The sequence below is a fragment of the Panthera onca genome, chromosome B2 (assembly GCF_046562875.1).
Source record: "Panthera onca isolate mPanOnc1 chromosome B2, mPanOnc1 haplotype 2, whole genome shotgun sequence".
Lineage (NCBI taxonomy): Eukaryota > Metazoa > Chordata > Mammalia > Carnivora > Felidae > Panthera > Panthera onca.
Window position 1 is genome coordinate 4,135,260 of NC_138343.1, and position 15,549 is coordinate 4,150,808.

Consider the following 15,549-nt stretch of genomic DNA (forward strand, 5'->3'; position numbering starts at 1 on the left):
CCTTCCTTTCTTCCCTCCCTCTCACATGGACGACACAAGCCCACCCAGAAACATGTCACTACTTACATCCATTTTAAATTGGAGAAGGAAGTTTTCCTGAAGAGCCAGAATCCTAAATGGAAAAGAAAAAAAGAAATTAGTCCGCGTGAAAATCTGTCCGCTCTCAGTTACAAGCAAATCCATAACTCTGGGATGAGGAAAGGCAGGCAATTTCCAGATTATTCTGCAGAATAGGGGAGGTGCTTGAAAAATAAGAATTTATACGTTATAAAAACAAATTAAAAAATTCACTGGGAGAGACGTTCACAGGGATTAGTAGTCGCCAGAGAGAGATTTTTGAGAAGGCATCTTGGTGGACAATGGCAGAGTAAGTGCTTAGGAAGACTCCCTCCTCCATAACCACAATGAGAAAACTGCTCGCCCCCTCCCCCCAAAAAAAGTCAAAATACCTTTTTCACAATTCTAGATGTTAAAGTCTTGTAGAAATCTGAGGAGTGTTTATCTTGGAAAAATGGCTAAATCTCGGTAAGAACAGTGGATTTTGTGCATTTTCACTTCCTTCAGCCCTCCACCCTTCTCCACTCCACTGTAAATGAAGAGCCCACAGTCCCAGGGAAAAAGAGCATTCTAGCAGCAGCTAAAGCGAGCAGAACGGAGTTGGGGCTCTTTCAAAGCCCAGTTTCCAAAGAATTACCAGTATGTGACTTCTCCGATGTTCTCGAAAAGACCCCACTTGCAAGATGCACTTATTTGACCTGATTTTGAACTCACCCAGTGAAAAAGCCTTTTACCTGGGAGGATTTGTCAAAAGCAGTGAATTAGAAGCAATTGTTTGAGGTCAGAGCTGACGGCAGTGGTAGACAAGAGTCTGGGTAAACAACAGGCTAACTAAAAAGATTAAAAGGAAAAGCTGGAGGAATGAGATGTCTATAGGGTCTTCTACAAATTCTGACATATTTCTGGGAATCTAGAGAGCTTCACACATGCATGGGGCCACATCTATGCCCAGATGCCCAGGCCACATCTATGCCCATCTATGTCTGTGCAGGAAAGACCGGAGAAGGCCCTAAGCTCTCGCCTGTGGCTTATCGTCAGGCTGTATGCAAGCAGGAAGTGAAGGCTAAGGCAGAGTTGTAAGCTGCCTGGTTGAGTGTAGATGTGCCCCAAACTGTACACAGGGACCCTCAAAAAACAGTGGGAGACATCTAAGGAATCTTTGTGCAATCGTGAGCTAGCCAAGCAGAGACTTAAGTGTCTACACATAACAAAGACACAGATTTTACAGGATTCGTTCAAAAAAGTCACTGGACAAAAAGGACAATTAACAACAATAAATGTGACCCATAAGAAATACTAAAGGGAATTCTTCAAGCTGAAGTGAAAAGAAACCAGACAGTCGCTTGAATCCACATGAAGAAAGAAAGAACCTCAGTCAGACATGAAAGGCCACATATTGTATGATTCCATGTATATGAAATGCTCAGAATAAGCAAATCCATAGAAACAAAGTAGGTTACCGGGGGTTGGCAGGTGAGGGGAGGAGAGTGTGATTCCTGGTCTGGGGTATTTTTCTGGATTTATGCTGCATTCAAAAATCATGCATTCACCGTACAGGGAAAGGTAGAAACAAAGTATCTTACAACAATTTGGAAAATATTGCTCTTCTGGATGCTCAGGGGAGAGAGAATTAATTTGAGCCAAGTAGAGGCTAGAATATTCTGGAACTCTCTAAGGAATCGTGTTCTCATCTGTTGGTTGGCACCAAGCGGCCTAAGTTATGTTGCCAGTCAGAGGACATATACTTGAGAGGTGCTTGTATGTAGAGTAACAGCGGTGCCTTCTAGGGCTGGGAGTAGAGAGAAGAGTCCCGCGTATAAATTAAAGGACCTTGTTATTACAGGGGGCCCACCTGGGTAATCCAGAATAACCCCCGTAAGGTCTGTTAGTCAGCAACTTTAATTCTGTCTGCAACCGTGGTTCATCCTTGCCACGTCACATCAAACGTTCACTGGTTCTGGGAGTTCGGACACAGACGTCTGTATTTTGCCTACCCCGGTTGTCGCTGTCGAGTCCCTTATCAAATTGGTTTTGAAACAATGCAGTAACTGTTTTGTTGCTTCGCATCTCCGTTCGGCACTACTTTGGTCCTTCCTTCAGTCCACAGCTACCCATCGAATCCTCCTCTATACGTAGCACCGGGCCACGAGAGCAGCTATTCAAGGGACGAAGGCGTACTTCCTGCCTCCTGGGTAGGACCATAGGAGGGGACGGTTGGCTCGCTGCAGGGGAGGGCTCTGGTTATGATCGTGACAGAGGGACTCTGACCTCCACAGTGGGAGGTCAGGGATGCCAGATGCCCTGCATTGCATGGAAAATCCCACAGAAGGGTGAATCAGCCCATATCTCACCTGACTTGGGAATGTCCAGGGAGCATTCATGTGTGTACCAATCCTGCTTATAATTATGTTTGAACCTAGAGCGGAATTACTATTTATGTGAAAATCCAGACTATTTTTCTCAAGGCATGCATAGTTTACTAACTGTGTAAATGATCCAGATAGCATACTGAGTCAGGTAAATTGAGGGCTGACTACACTTTGTCCCATCTGGAACTCTATCAGGACTTATTTATTATTTATGTCATTGTATTAGCAGCAACTGAGTTCCTGACGCACGAGTCGCCAAAAGGTCGTACTTGTATCCGTCAACATCTGAACTGACATATTCTTGCTACTTCTACACCAAAAGGTATAAGCAACCACCACTCTGTCATGCCTGCCCTGTGGTTGTATCTCCCCACCTACACTTGAAATATACCTTATTTTATTTTAGGTGTTTCACCTTATTTCCCCTTTCTGTGTTATAGTGTACGCATTATATTGTTTTAGCATTTCGGGCGGAGGTAGTTAATATTTTCTGCGGATTTTATTTCGGGAGTAAACAGTATCATAACCAATAGGGTAGAGCAGCTTTAGAGTAGTGGCACACTCCAGCCTCCAGAGGGCGCTCAGGGCTCCTAGACTCGCCACCTCTGAGACCTGCATTGAGAAAAGTGGGTGGGTGCTTTTGGTGAAGGGAACAATGAAATTAAAAGTTCTTGTTTTCACCCAGATTGTCATGTTTGGGATCTTCCGGTTAGGATTGCTCTCGCACGCAGCTCTCAGAGTAGCTAGACCGACCTCCACTTGAGAGGAAGCCTTGCCTCCCTTGACCAAGATAGCTTCAAGGATTAAGGGGGACGCCAGGGATAAAGTCAAGTCCGCAGGGCTGAGATCCCTCAGTCCTCAGCCTTTGGGAGAGGCTCTGGTCTGGCTGGTGTCTCCATGCCTCTTCTCCACGAAAGTGGCCAAAATTAGGATAACGATTCTGGGGAAAGGAGCCGAGGAGGACACAAAGGCTGTCTCACAGCTCCTACGAGGCCCGGAATAGAAGACCGTATAGAGTTTTGGGCTCGGTGTCCTGGTCATGACTAAGAAGAGATCCTTCCCGGTGCGTTCCCTTTTGCAGACCCCCTGCAAGAACTAACAGATGGACTGGCCAAGAGAGGCGGTAGCTGGTACAGGGTTTTGTCATTCTGAACTCAAGTTAATATCTGCTTGTGACCTTGCCAAGTTAACTCTGTCATTGAAATCACCCTCAGCCCTTGGACTTCCTCTCTCCCAGCCATACATGCTTCTGCCTTGAAGCCTATAACTGCTAAACCCTCTATCATTGCCCAGTCTACAACTCCATCCACCACCCCCCACCCCCACCCCGAGGCACCTGGTATCATAACTGCTCCTTCATCCGGGTTATATCCATGTATTCTGGATCCAATGATTTCAACTCTGTCCATCTATTCAGAATATTTTTTTTTTCATTCTGTGGACAACCATAGCTTGTTTTGGGGTCGGTTAGCCTTGAGACAACATGCTGACATGCCCATCATGTACAACCCCGGACTTACAGACAGCAATTCTCAGGTACTGGGCTGCTTCTGCTGGCCCCTCCTCCTCTGCTCTGGTCTTCAGGTGCTGGGTGCCCGTGGAGGCTGCACCCACGCTGGAAAGCCGGCCAGCACAGCTGGAGTGTGGTTCAGCTGTCCTCTGTCCTGAGCTAACTGCTCAGCCTTCCCAGAGCCAGTGAATGGGGTCCCAGATGTATTTTTTCATGGAGTCCTCATGTGGGACCAGGAAGGCAAGGCTGGCCCATGACCCATCAATAAAATTTGATGAAAACCTTGTGTATTGTGCATTTGGGTGGGGGGAAGAGCTTTTATTATCCTTTTTTTTTTAATTTTTTAAAATTTAAAAATTTTTAAATTTTTTAAATTTATTTTTGAGAGAGAGAGAGCTCATGTGCGCAAGCAGGGGAGGGGCAGGGAGAGAGGGAGACAGAATCCCAAGGAGGCTCCGCACTGTCAGCTCAGAGCCCGACGTGGGACTTGAACTCATGCACCGTAAGATCGTGATTTGAGCCAATATCAAGAGTTAGCTACTTAACCAACTGAGCCACCCAGGAGCCCCAAGAGCTTTTATTACCTTCACAAAGGGATCTATTACCCCAGAAGATTCAGAACCACTGCTGCTTACTTGGTAAGATGAGACTCTTCTTCAGGGTTTCAGGCAGGACCTGACCTCTGCCTTTCAGAGAGAAGTATGCATCATCACGAACCCTAGGAAGGTGTTTCCGAGTCTGACTCCATTCCTGTGCCACTCACCTTGCCAAGTCATTAAGATCCAACCGGCCATCCTTGTTTTTGTCAAAGATCTTCATCTGGAAGGCAGAAGGGGAAAAGATTGTATGAAGTACTTGTAACAGGAATCCGTTCTGGAAGTTCCCGAAGCACTTTGATATCTTGCCCTTCCGGGCCCACAGCTGTCTAAACTGGCCACGGCCGTCTCACAGAGTACTCCCTACAGAGGACAGAGGAGATACCATTTTTCCACTGAAGGCAGAAGTAGTTGAGGATGTGATCTAGGGGAAAGTCTGCCTGTCCAGGCTTCCAGGATTGTAGGAAGGAAGAGAGGGAGAGGGAGAGGGAGAGACAGGACAGTCAAGTGCGCAGATGTGTGACCAGATGTGCTGGAAGGGGGATCCTGGAGGGAGGAGGGCACCAGCTAAGGAAGGACAACACTGAGTGGAGAGAGTTGCTGTGGGTTGGCTTTCCAGAGATGCTCTGAACACCCAAGTGTTTGGATGCTGGGTTGAGATCCAGTGGACTGTGATGGGATGAGATGATGCTGGATCAGAGGGTGGGGAAGACCCCAGAGCCATGGGCTGATAAGAGGATGTACGTTAGGGAGATATTTAGCATGTCTGACTCCGTGTGGCTTCTGTTTCCCTCACTGCTGTGACCTGTCGCTGAGAGAAAACCTCTCTGCTCAGCCCTGCAGGTTACAGCTGAGATGTGCAAAAACCACGCTTTACCCAAAACCCACTTCACCCAAGGGGAGAAGGAAGTACATAAATAATAACGCTATGTTTAAGATTTATGGGAATGCCATGACCAGATTCCTGTACACAAAGGTCAAGTGACCAAGGACAGAACAGTTTCACAACCTTCCTTGGACCCTTGTGGGCTTCTGAATGCCTACAGCCATCCATCACCTCTTGACTCCAACCTCCTCCCCTTCTCCCTCTTCCTAACATAAAGGAAGCTCACATTTCATGCTGAGAGGAGATGTGCTTTGAGACAACAGCCGCCATCTTGCCTCTCGACTTACTGGTCTGTCCTGTAGCAAGAACATGTGGACTTTGATACACATGCGGCAGAGGATTAATGGCCCACATCCAGCAAGAGGTAAAGGATGGCTGCTGGACTAGCCTGTACTTCCCAATGGGCTAGCCAAAGCTAAGAGAACGGACTATGAGTTCACCACGCACTCCCACTGTGAATACCAGCAAGGTAGCAGCAACCGAGTGGCCAGGAGGCCCCAGCCCGGGGACCAGAGGAGTCAGAGAGCCTTGTGCCCAGGGACCTCGGCTCCTCCCCTCCCCCACTTGGGCCCAAAGCCATTCTTTTTAACCTGATGCCATTTTTGCAGAAGAGTCCGGGTTGGATGAAGGTGACTAAGAAATCTGAGAGGCTCAGCTTTTCCTTTTGTAGAAAAGACTTAACATGATCCAAAGAGGATCCTGTTTAAATCATAGGATCAGATGAGGTTTTAAACAAGATAGGATTAAAAGTTAAAATCAAGAAGATCGGATTAGGTTAATCAAGATGGAGGAGAGACATTTCACTGCATATTTGAGTCCTAGTGTGAGTGAGCTTTGTGACTTCGCCACATTTAGCACAGCAGCTCTAAATGTATTTGTAAGAAGAGGCTATACACGGGGAGAGATGGGGTGAAGAAATCTGAGAGTATATGTAACCGATTTTTGCATTAAAAAACATATCAGTCCATCCTTCCTCCCTCCCTAAATCCAGTTTAGTCTTAATATTTGAAATGAATTGGAAAACCCATTTCTCTAAAACTTTAGCACCAAAAGTGTATGTTGCAGAACCTATTAAAATGCAGGTTATATTTTTATACATTTGGATATAGTACACGTCCCTTTGTGTCCCTTAAGCATAAATTCTCTATCCCGTAAAAGTCTGACGGCAATACACTTGGCTAAAGACTGAGCCATGATTTTCCATGACACCACCATTACGAGACATTCTATTAATAGAGAGCTAGATTATGTTGAGCTTGAAGCAAGTAGTAACTCACCTTGAAAGATGTGGGCCCATCTCCATAGCTGTACAAATTACTCAAAGGGGGAAAATACCTACCTTTTGCTCAAAACTGGCTTGAGGAACAACTGACCACCAATGTGGTAAATTATGCTTCTACCCATCAGAAAATTGGCCACGTGGTTCACCTGAGAAGTTCCGAGAAGTGGTCTGAGTCAGAGCTATGAATTGAGGGCCATCACCATTAGCTCGTATTTCAAGCCACGAGGCTGGTTGAGGTCACCAGCAGAGGGAGGGTGGGCACAGAAGCGAAGAACTCTCGAGACTGGGTCCAGACATGTTTCACATCAGCGTGGATCAGAGAGCTGAGTGCCTACACCACAGGAGGAAGCCAGCTACTTGGATCCAATCCCGAAGGACAGGAGCCGGGACCAGGGTAGAGGATGGCACAAGTTTAACCTCATGTCTCTTTGTCTGCCATCGTCTGCAGATTTTAATCTGCAGGTTTACAATAGCTCAAGCTCCATGCTCTAATTAGGTATGTGAGCTTAACATCTCCCACATGTATTCACTTACCTTTTTAAAAGCTCAATATTATCTAATGCTATTCTATTCAGACAGCGAATCTTTCCTCCCGCCAGGTATTGGCAGAACCTCTCAATTAGATGTCATAATTGGATTTTGTTAATAGGTTGTTTCCTCCCTTGTCCAGAACGTTAATTAGGAGTTAGAATAAGATTAGGTCTGCAGACCTCAACTTTTCTCCTATGATCGGGTGCTCTGCCGTGACTCATTCATTGTTCGGGCTTCAGACAGCTTTCAAAGGTGCCAGCCCTCGTGTGGCTCCATTTGAATTCATTTAGCAGGTTATAAATGAAGGAAGGCATTTAATGCCAAACCTTGGAACCAAATCTGTCATGCAGGGCTGCTCCGACTGTATCCGTCGCTCAATAAAAAGCCATTACAGCGGCAGTAAGGTGATTTCACACTAGGTGGATCACTCAGGGCTAAGGTTCTAAAATCTCTTCTGAGAATATTGAATTTCTGAAAGTCAGTTCACCCACAGATCACTAGGGAAATGTAAAAAGTCTTAAAAAAAAAAAAAACACTACAGTCCAGTTCCCAAGTCTGTTCATTGGAAAAGTGTAAGTTGCCTCTATGATTTCAGGAAGGAACATGAAATAGATTGGCCATAATCTCATTACGCTCATTCTAGTCTTCTGGTCAGAGTAGGTCTTTGGGTGAAAACTCTTACCTGGTTCCTCAACACTTACCTATCACCTCAGGGCAGAAAGAACCAGTGAGGGGCCACTCAGAGTTTAGTTTGATTGATCACGAGCCTACCTTCACGGGACAGTTTGGATCGAAAAATGAGTGCTTAACCACAGCACAACCGGAAGAACCACAAGTTTTTGGCAATGAGACAGACACAGGATAACAGCGCAGTCTTGGTCAATGGACGGTCCTCCACCCAGAGACTCACAAGTTGGGTGAGACCCCTCCGATCCTCCTCAGCTGCTGTACAGGATTCCATGCTTCCAGGGCTGAGCTCGGAGCCATCAAAAACTGCACATTGCCAGATTTTCTGCCTGCCTTGGGCTTTGTCAAACTGAAAGCCAAAGGCTGTGTGTGAAGAGAATCGCTCTGGGCGGGCAGCGTGGCCGGGCTGACGGGTGATGTGCATGGTCTCTTCAGCCAAGTGTTGGCGTTCCCAGCCACCCGCGTGTTTCCTGCAGGCCCGTTCCCCTCCCTGACAGTGGGTTGTTTGAATGAGCCGACCCTGGGGCTCTCTGCGGTCACAGGCCACTCTTCCTCCCTGGCTCCCTGCATCGGCTTATCTGCAGTCTCTTTCCCAGAGCAACTTTGTAGAACCCTTTCCTGTTCCCGTGGTCTCTCGTTAATTTGCTTCCTATTTTGTGTTTAATAAGATGTCAGCTCTTAGGATCCTCTCTGGACTTCAGGAGGAGAAAGATCCATTTTCCTAGGTAACGAATTCTGGTGCCGCTTGATAGCATGAGCTCCTGCATTATCTTATCTTTAAAAATATTAAGAGAATCCTAATCTCTTCACGTGGCTTTGTCCTCACCTTGATCGTCTCTTCCTTCAGGAATTGTCCTCGCTTCTTGATCTCTCCATAGAGTTCACTCTTCCCCTTTTGAAAGTTTTCTTTTTAATGACTTAGTATTTAAACTTCCGGACGTGGGTACTGTGGTGGAAAATACGGGCTTCGGAGGTAGATGTGGGTAGGCATTTCCACCCCGCTGCATCCCGACTGTATTTGACCTGTTAAAGTCTGTAACCCTCAGTTTCTTCATTTATAAAATGAGAGGCAAAACAGACTTATTTTATATGGTTGCTGTGAGAATCAAATGTTTGCAAAGCGCTTTGCACGGAGCTCGGCACAGAGCGGACACGCAGTTATTACAATTAAAGCACCCAGTACGCGAGTAAATGCTGGCCGTGTCGTGGTGAAAATAAAATGCCACGTGCACTCAGCTGAGACGGCATCTTGAAACAACTCAGCTTGAACTCTGTCCATCTACCTTTTCTTGTCTAGAAGCCAAGAAGGTCTAGAACGGTGGCTTCATTGTAACCTACCTTATTTTTGAAAAGTCAGGAGAACCAGATCTCGAGATGGTCGATGGTCGATGGCAGTGACGTGCGCAGTGGGGATGAAAGGGAGCAGCCAGAGTGAATTTTTGCTTTTTTCCCTCCTCTACCAATTTTTCCCTCATCAGAAGACTCCAGAAGGTCAGGGACCATATCTTTCTTGGTAAGTTCTCCCTAAATGAACTCACATCTTCATTTCAACCAGTTAACCAGGTCATATTCTGACCTGGAAGAGGAGCATGAAGAAGGTGCCGGCTTTGGTGACAGAGGGGGTGCTGTGGGTCACTTTGAGACCCCACTCCTCAGCCCAGAAAAAGCATGTCAGATTCAACCTCAGGAAGTTAGGGGTGTGAACTCGGAATCCACTGGGACACATCCCTGGCCTGTCTTACTCGGATTGTCTTTTTCTATTTGCATTTCTCTTCCTCCACACCCTCCGGCTCTCACCCCCCACTCCTGCCTTCCTGCCCCTCCTACCTCTCGTCATCAGCATGGGGCTCCAGCCGCCCTGTTGGGTCTGCCCCTGGGCTCAGCACAGCCCATACCCTGCCTGGTGGGGACCCCTGTGGATGAGTCTCTGGGACGAAGGACCCCAGGGAGAGCCCTAAGGGATCAAGCCCAGTACTCCCGAGCACTCCTTCTGGCTCTGTCCTAGAGGGTCTGGTGTACAAAGAGGAAGAAATCAAAGGAGAGTTCCAGGACACCAAACATAGCTTGAGGAAGGGCGGATCTGTGCGATGGGCCATCTACGAGGCTCCCCGAGGGGGAGCATGAGCCTTACTGGAGGTGGAGGCTCTCAAGGAGGGTCCCCAGAGCCAACCTTGCTTTTGTTGTCCTCGTTTCTTCTGAGCTGGCTGTTAGGTAACGACTCCAAATTCAGTGCTGACAATGGGCACGGAGTAGCCTACCGTGTGCCAGGCCCTGCCGCCTGCCCTTGCCCTAGAGGAGTCACTGGCTAGTAAAGAACAAGTGGTGAACAAGTGATGTCCGTGCTGCCCTTGACTCCAGCTGACTCATCGGCAATCCTGTTGATTTCCCCTTCACAATGCTTCTCATCTCCTGTGCTGCCCCACCCCCTCCCAGCTGCCACCCTCTCTCACCCAGATGGCAGTGGTGGCCTCTTCACAGGTCTTCCTGATTCCCTCCTTGCCCCTCTGGTGGCTCTCCATCTCACTCATTGTCACACGTTCTCACAATGGCTAAGAAGCCCCACGGGGTCTGGCCTCCGTTAAGTCTCGCCCTTGAATTCTGTGCTCCAGCCACACTCGTGTCTCCCTGTCCTTGAAGGCCGCAGGCAGGCTACTGCCCCAGGGTCTCTGTGCTTTGCTGTACCCTCGGTCCTTCCTCAAGCCTCACCTTCTCGAAGGGTGAAAATTACACTCCCCAGCCCCCGATCCTAGCTACCTTGCTGGCATGGCCATCCTTCGCCCTGTTCTACTTTTTCATCTTTCCCATGACACTCGTTACCCCTGTCATGCGATATCATTTATTATTTATTATGTTTATGGTTATTGTCAGTCTCTCCTTTGTCTGGTTCGCTCGCTGCTGGATCCCCAGTGACTCGAGGAGTGCCAGGGGCATGGCAGATATTTAGTGGATATTTGCGGCCTGGGTTAAATGGGTGACCGATGTGAAGACAATGATATGGGACCCCCAGGGGAGAGGCACCTGCATCCACTACAGAAGAAGGTTATGGAAGGTTTTCTAGGCCACGATGATGTCTCACTGAATCCTGAAGGACAAGCAAGAACCGGGAGAATAAAAGTAGGGAAGAGAATTGAGCCATGTTACGTGAGAACGTAGCCGTTTAGTATTGTAGTTGGAGGCGGAGGGCCTCGGATTCAAAGGCAATCAAAGAAATATTAGAAATATCCTGGCGATTCTAAGTGAGAGTATTTCATCTTGTAGTGCATGTTTTGGAAGTTAATAAAATCAAGGTTACAAACAACCGGTGCTGACGCTGGGTTGGATCAAGGATGGAAAGTGCTCATCTGGAAACCTAACCTGCTTGTTATTCTCAGGCAGTTACGGTGACCTCCCCCTTTCCATGGTATTTACTGTGCTGGCAGGTGCTGCTGGAAATCAGGTGGGAAGAAACCTCGAGATTTCCCTGCGGCCGGGAAACTGCTTCCTGCTTCTAGATTTCCCACTTTGCTCTTTCGTGCTGAGTGCGTACTCACTCAGGATCTCGAACACCATTTGCGTGTTATTAAAAGAGGTCCAACATACCAAGAAGCCGAATTATTTCCTTGATTGAGATCCTGGCCTGGGGTTTGATTCTGCCCTTGGCATCAGCTTCGCTTCTGCCTAGGCCATTTATAAGCCATCACGGTCAAGAGCGCCCTTCTCCTTCCCTCCTCCCCAGGGCAGGCGCCCGGGCCTGGGGGTCAGCGTCGGACAGGGTGCAGAGTAAGAGGCTGGAAACCAAGAGAGCTTAGCTTCCAGTTTAACTGGTGCCTTTGGCCGGGTAACTCAACTTCGCCCAGTCACCTGATCTTCAAAGCGAGTTTAAGAATTCAACTTGGTGGTGACACGGTCACTTAGCCTTTCTAAGCCTCTAGCATCAGATATACGAAATGGCATGAACAATGCCAACCCTGCAGAGACGGCATCAGAAATAATACCGTATTTATTTATACCAGAAATAATACCAAATCAGCTCGAGGCCTCCAGAGGGCAACCTAGTGGCACACATTTTACAAGAATTCACCAACACTTCTCGGTGGTACGTGCTCCCGACTGCTCACCAGGAAGCCCAGTAACGTGAATCTGTGCTGGAAGTCTTCCTGTGCGTAACAATCCTACGAGCAAGTAAGCCTTCACCAGCAATTTCTTGGCTTCTTGATTGAGAAAACGACAGCGTCCGATTGGCCCGAAGCACTTGTCTGGGGGAAGGAAGAGGGTGGGGGGCGGACACGAACGGCAGGGAAGCCAGACTGTTGATTGGTGGCTGGAGAAATGCATCGTGTTAGATGAGGATGCGTTTGCCAGAGGCAGCTCTCCCATGCCATCATTTTTCACCGAAATGATCTCAGGGTCATTCTGGCCGCGGAAGCCTAATGACAACAAGGACCACAACAGCTGCCACAGCAAGAGCTAACAGGTACGGACACCTATTATGTCCCAGACGCTCTGCAAAGTGCTTCGGAGACATCGGCTCGCTCTGCCCTCACAGCAGGTAGGTACCATTAACCCCCATTTTACGGATGAACTAGTAAGATGGACAGGTTGACAGTCTCCCAAGGTCACAGCTTATAAGTGGGAGACGCGGGACGCACGTCTCCCATCTGTCTGACTCTCAGCTGCCCTCGATCAACATGCCACGTGAATAGACTCGTGGCAAGAAGTGGCTTCCCCCGTGCCTGGGACTGATTGTCCATGTTTACCCGTTTCTGTGTGACTTCGAGTGGCTTCGAGGTTATTGGCCTGGTGCCTGGTAACCGATGTTCACTGCACTTTCCGGGTCTCCCCAGGGACAGGCGAACAGCTTTCCTCTCAAATACACGCGGTCCTGTCCTCAGAGAGAGGCTAGAACAGCTCAGCTTCAGCCGACGTTTCCCAGACTTGAGGTTTCTCTTGTACTCATTCAGTCTGCAGGTGCTCCCGGGTACCGACTCTGGGCCCCGGGGAGGCATCAGGGGGGCTGCCCTCGTGAGATCACACTGCCCAGCTACTTACCATGGTGCCGGTGTATTCGTCCAGCTTAGCCTCAGGGACGGCCTTTTTGTGGTGGAGGAAGAGGTCTCGGAGGAAGTTCTGTGACATCGAGAGAAGAGTCACATCTTATATGGGGAGCAAATAAACCACAAAGATCTCGGGACGCCTTATTTTAGGCATTGTGGGTTTTTTTTTTAATTTTTAGGAGAAAACAAACTGCTTTCAGGAAGCAAATAAATCCAAGAATGGAGGGCTCTCGCTGTTTAAACGGAGCTCACAGGGGCACCGGAGTGGCTCAGTCGGGTGAGCGTCCAACTCCTGATTTTGGCTTGGGTCATGATCTCATGGTTTGTGAACTCCAGTCCCACATCAGGCTCTGTACTGACAGCAAAGCCTGCTTGGCATTCTCGGTCTCTCTCTCTCTCTCTCTCTTTTACTCCCCTTCCCCTGCTCGCTGTCTCTCAAAATAAATAAATAAAAACTTTAAAATAAAGGGAGCTCACAGAATTCAGAGGATGGCTCCAGGCATGGAAAAAGTGTCAAAAATTCCTTAATTACGTCTCTTTCCCAGAGAGAGCAATGTTATTTGCATGTCCTAAACCTTTTAAATACAAATACGTTTTTGGTTTTTTTTAAGTAACAAATTCAAATGCATGCTTCTCGGGCCCATAGGAATTAAATTCATGGTCCATACAACAAGTTCCCAGTGATGAGCAAGGCCATCTCCACCCGGCGAGGGTCCCCACACTTACCCGCAGCTCAACAGCTGATATAAAGCCACTGCTGTCAGCATCATATTTGCGCCAAATCTGAAATACACAAAAGCCGTGCGTCCATTTACTGGTCCAGTGACTGTGTAAGCAAGCACAAACCCAGAGAGGTCGTGGAGGACTGAAACCAGAGTCTGTCCCTGGTACATCTGGTGACTCAGACAATTTAGCCTGCAGCGTTATCAGGAAATTGCACACAAAGTCAACAAGAGACAAATCCTGGGGCCCAGGAGGTAGTCAAACCGAGGCACCTGCATAGAACTAAAAGCCCCAGTAGCAGTAAGCTTAACAAAAGGGTGAACCCCTCCCAAATACACTGCTGCCAGAAGGCCATAAAGAAGCTTGGCTGGGTGGCCTTGGCTCTGGGTAAAGGGAATGAAACATCTCGGCTGATTCCCAGTGACAAGACAACACTTTCATTGCTTTAAGGGTAGCATTCATCCAGCCGAAGATACAGTCGCTACACTGGAAGATGGACTGAACATTCTTAGACACTGAACCGCTTTCTTTACTGCGTGGGGTGGTTTGGGCCGCTTCTGATTATTCCATGTGTGAGCGTCACAGGTTGGCAAGTTTTCTAAGTCCTATGCAGAATGGAAAAGGAGCACTAAGTTGTTGTTTCTAATCGACAAGATCTCCTGTAGATGTAGAATGGGTCAGCTGACTCACCGACTGCAGGGACCTTAATTCTCGACACCAGTCCACCAGCCTGGCCTGAGCACCCCACGGGGACAGTCGGGGTACCGAGGGGTCGCGGGAAGGTTGGGAAGCGTCACGCCTTGTGGTCCCTGATGGCAACACGTCTGCCTGAATTCAGCCAGACTTACAAAATCAACTCGCTAAATGTAAATTATATTCTGACTTTACCAAATATACCAAAACGGAGAATGAGAATTTCAAATCATGAACAACGCCGTTTTACATGCTTTTTTTCCCATGTTATTCCATCCAGTTTTATAATTTTACTACAACTGAGCCATTGGAGGGCTAAAGATTTTTTTGTGATCACGTGCATGCCTGTCTTTAAAGAATGAAAGCAAAACGAGGAGATTTCTGGGCAAACAAAACAGAGTTTTTGCCAACAGACTTTGCATGAAGGATATACTCCAGGAAGGAGGAACACAAAGAAGGAGAATCTGAGTCACAGACAGGAATGGTGCACAAAGACGCTGGGAAACAAATCTTCACTGCGTCATGTTTGTAAGAATTAAGGAAAGCAAGACGGAACTGATACCCTGGGCAGTCATGGCACAGGAGCTCCGAGCAGTGTGTCAGGGTTAAAGGGTTTTCAGGTCTTGGGGCTCAGGAAGAACATAAATGCATTAACTTAGAATTTTTAAAAATATATAGGATACTAATAGGTTATAACAAACTTAATTAAAATAATCAAGAGTTGGGGCGCCTGGGTGGCTCAGTCAGTTAAGCATCCGACTTCGGCTCAGGTCATGATCCCGTGGTTCGTGGGTTCGAGCCCCGCGTCGGGCTCTGTGCTGACAGCTCGGAACCTGGAGCCTGCTTCCAATTCTGCATCTCTCCATCTCTTGGCCCCTCCCCTGCTCGTGCTCTGTGTCTCTGTGTCTCTCAATAAATAAACGTTAAAAAAAATTAAAAAATAATAATCAAGAGTCTGAAGTGATATCTATATCCATATCTCTATCTATCTATTTTTTTAATTGGGTAGAGGAAGGAAAACTTCTTTGTTAGAAGCAGTTGACAAGCTAGGAGGGGGGAGGCAGATGGTAAAAGAAAAACTAAAAGAGGACAGTGCTGTTGTGCTATTTCCTTTTTCCCATTCCTTGACGTTATTCGGTACAACGCACGCCCTAACATTTTAATACTGTTTTTCTGATTATA

At 47.6% G+C, this 15,549-nt stretch overlaps 1 protein-coding gene across 2 annotated transcripts in view; it reads right to left on the reverse strand.

Moving 5' to 3' along the window:
- Nucleotides 1–15,549, reverse strand: part of SCGN (secretagogin, EF-hand calcium binding protein) — a 35,344-nt gene that overhangs the window by 9,165 nt on the left and 10,630 nt on the right. For both annotated transcript variants that reach the window (XM_060614644.2, XM_060614643.2), the window contains exons 5-8: nt 13,678–13,734; nt 12,947–13,024; nt 4,700–4,755; nt 67–112 (exon numbers count right to left, since the gene is read on the reverse strand). In XM_060614644.2, coding sequence (XP_060470627.1) covers nt 67–112; nt 4,700–4,755; nt 12,947–13,024; nt 13,678–13,734 — 237 coding nt within the window. The remainder of the gene's footprint in view (nt 1–66; nt 113–4,699; nt 4,756–12,946; nt 13,025–13,677; nt 13,735–15,549) is intronic.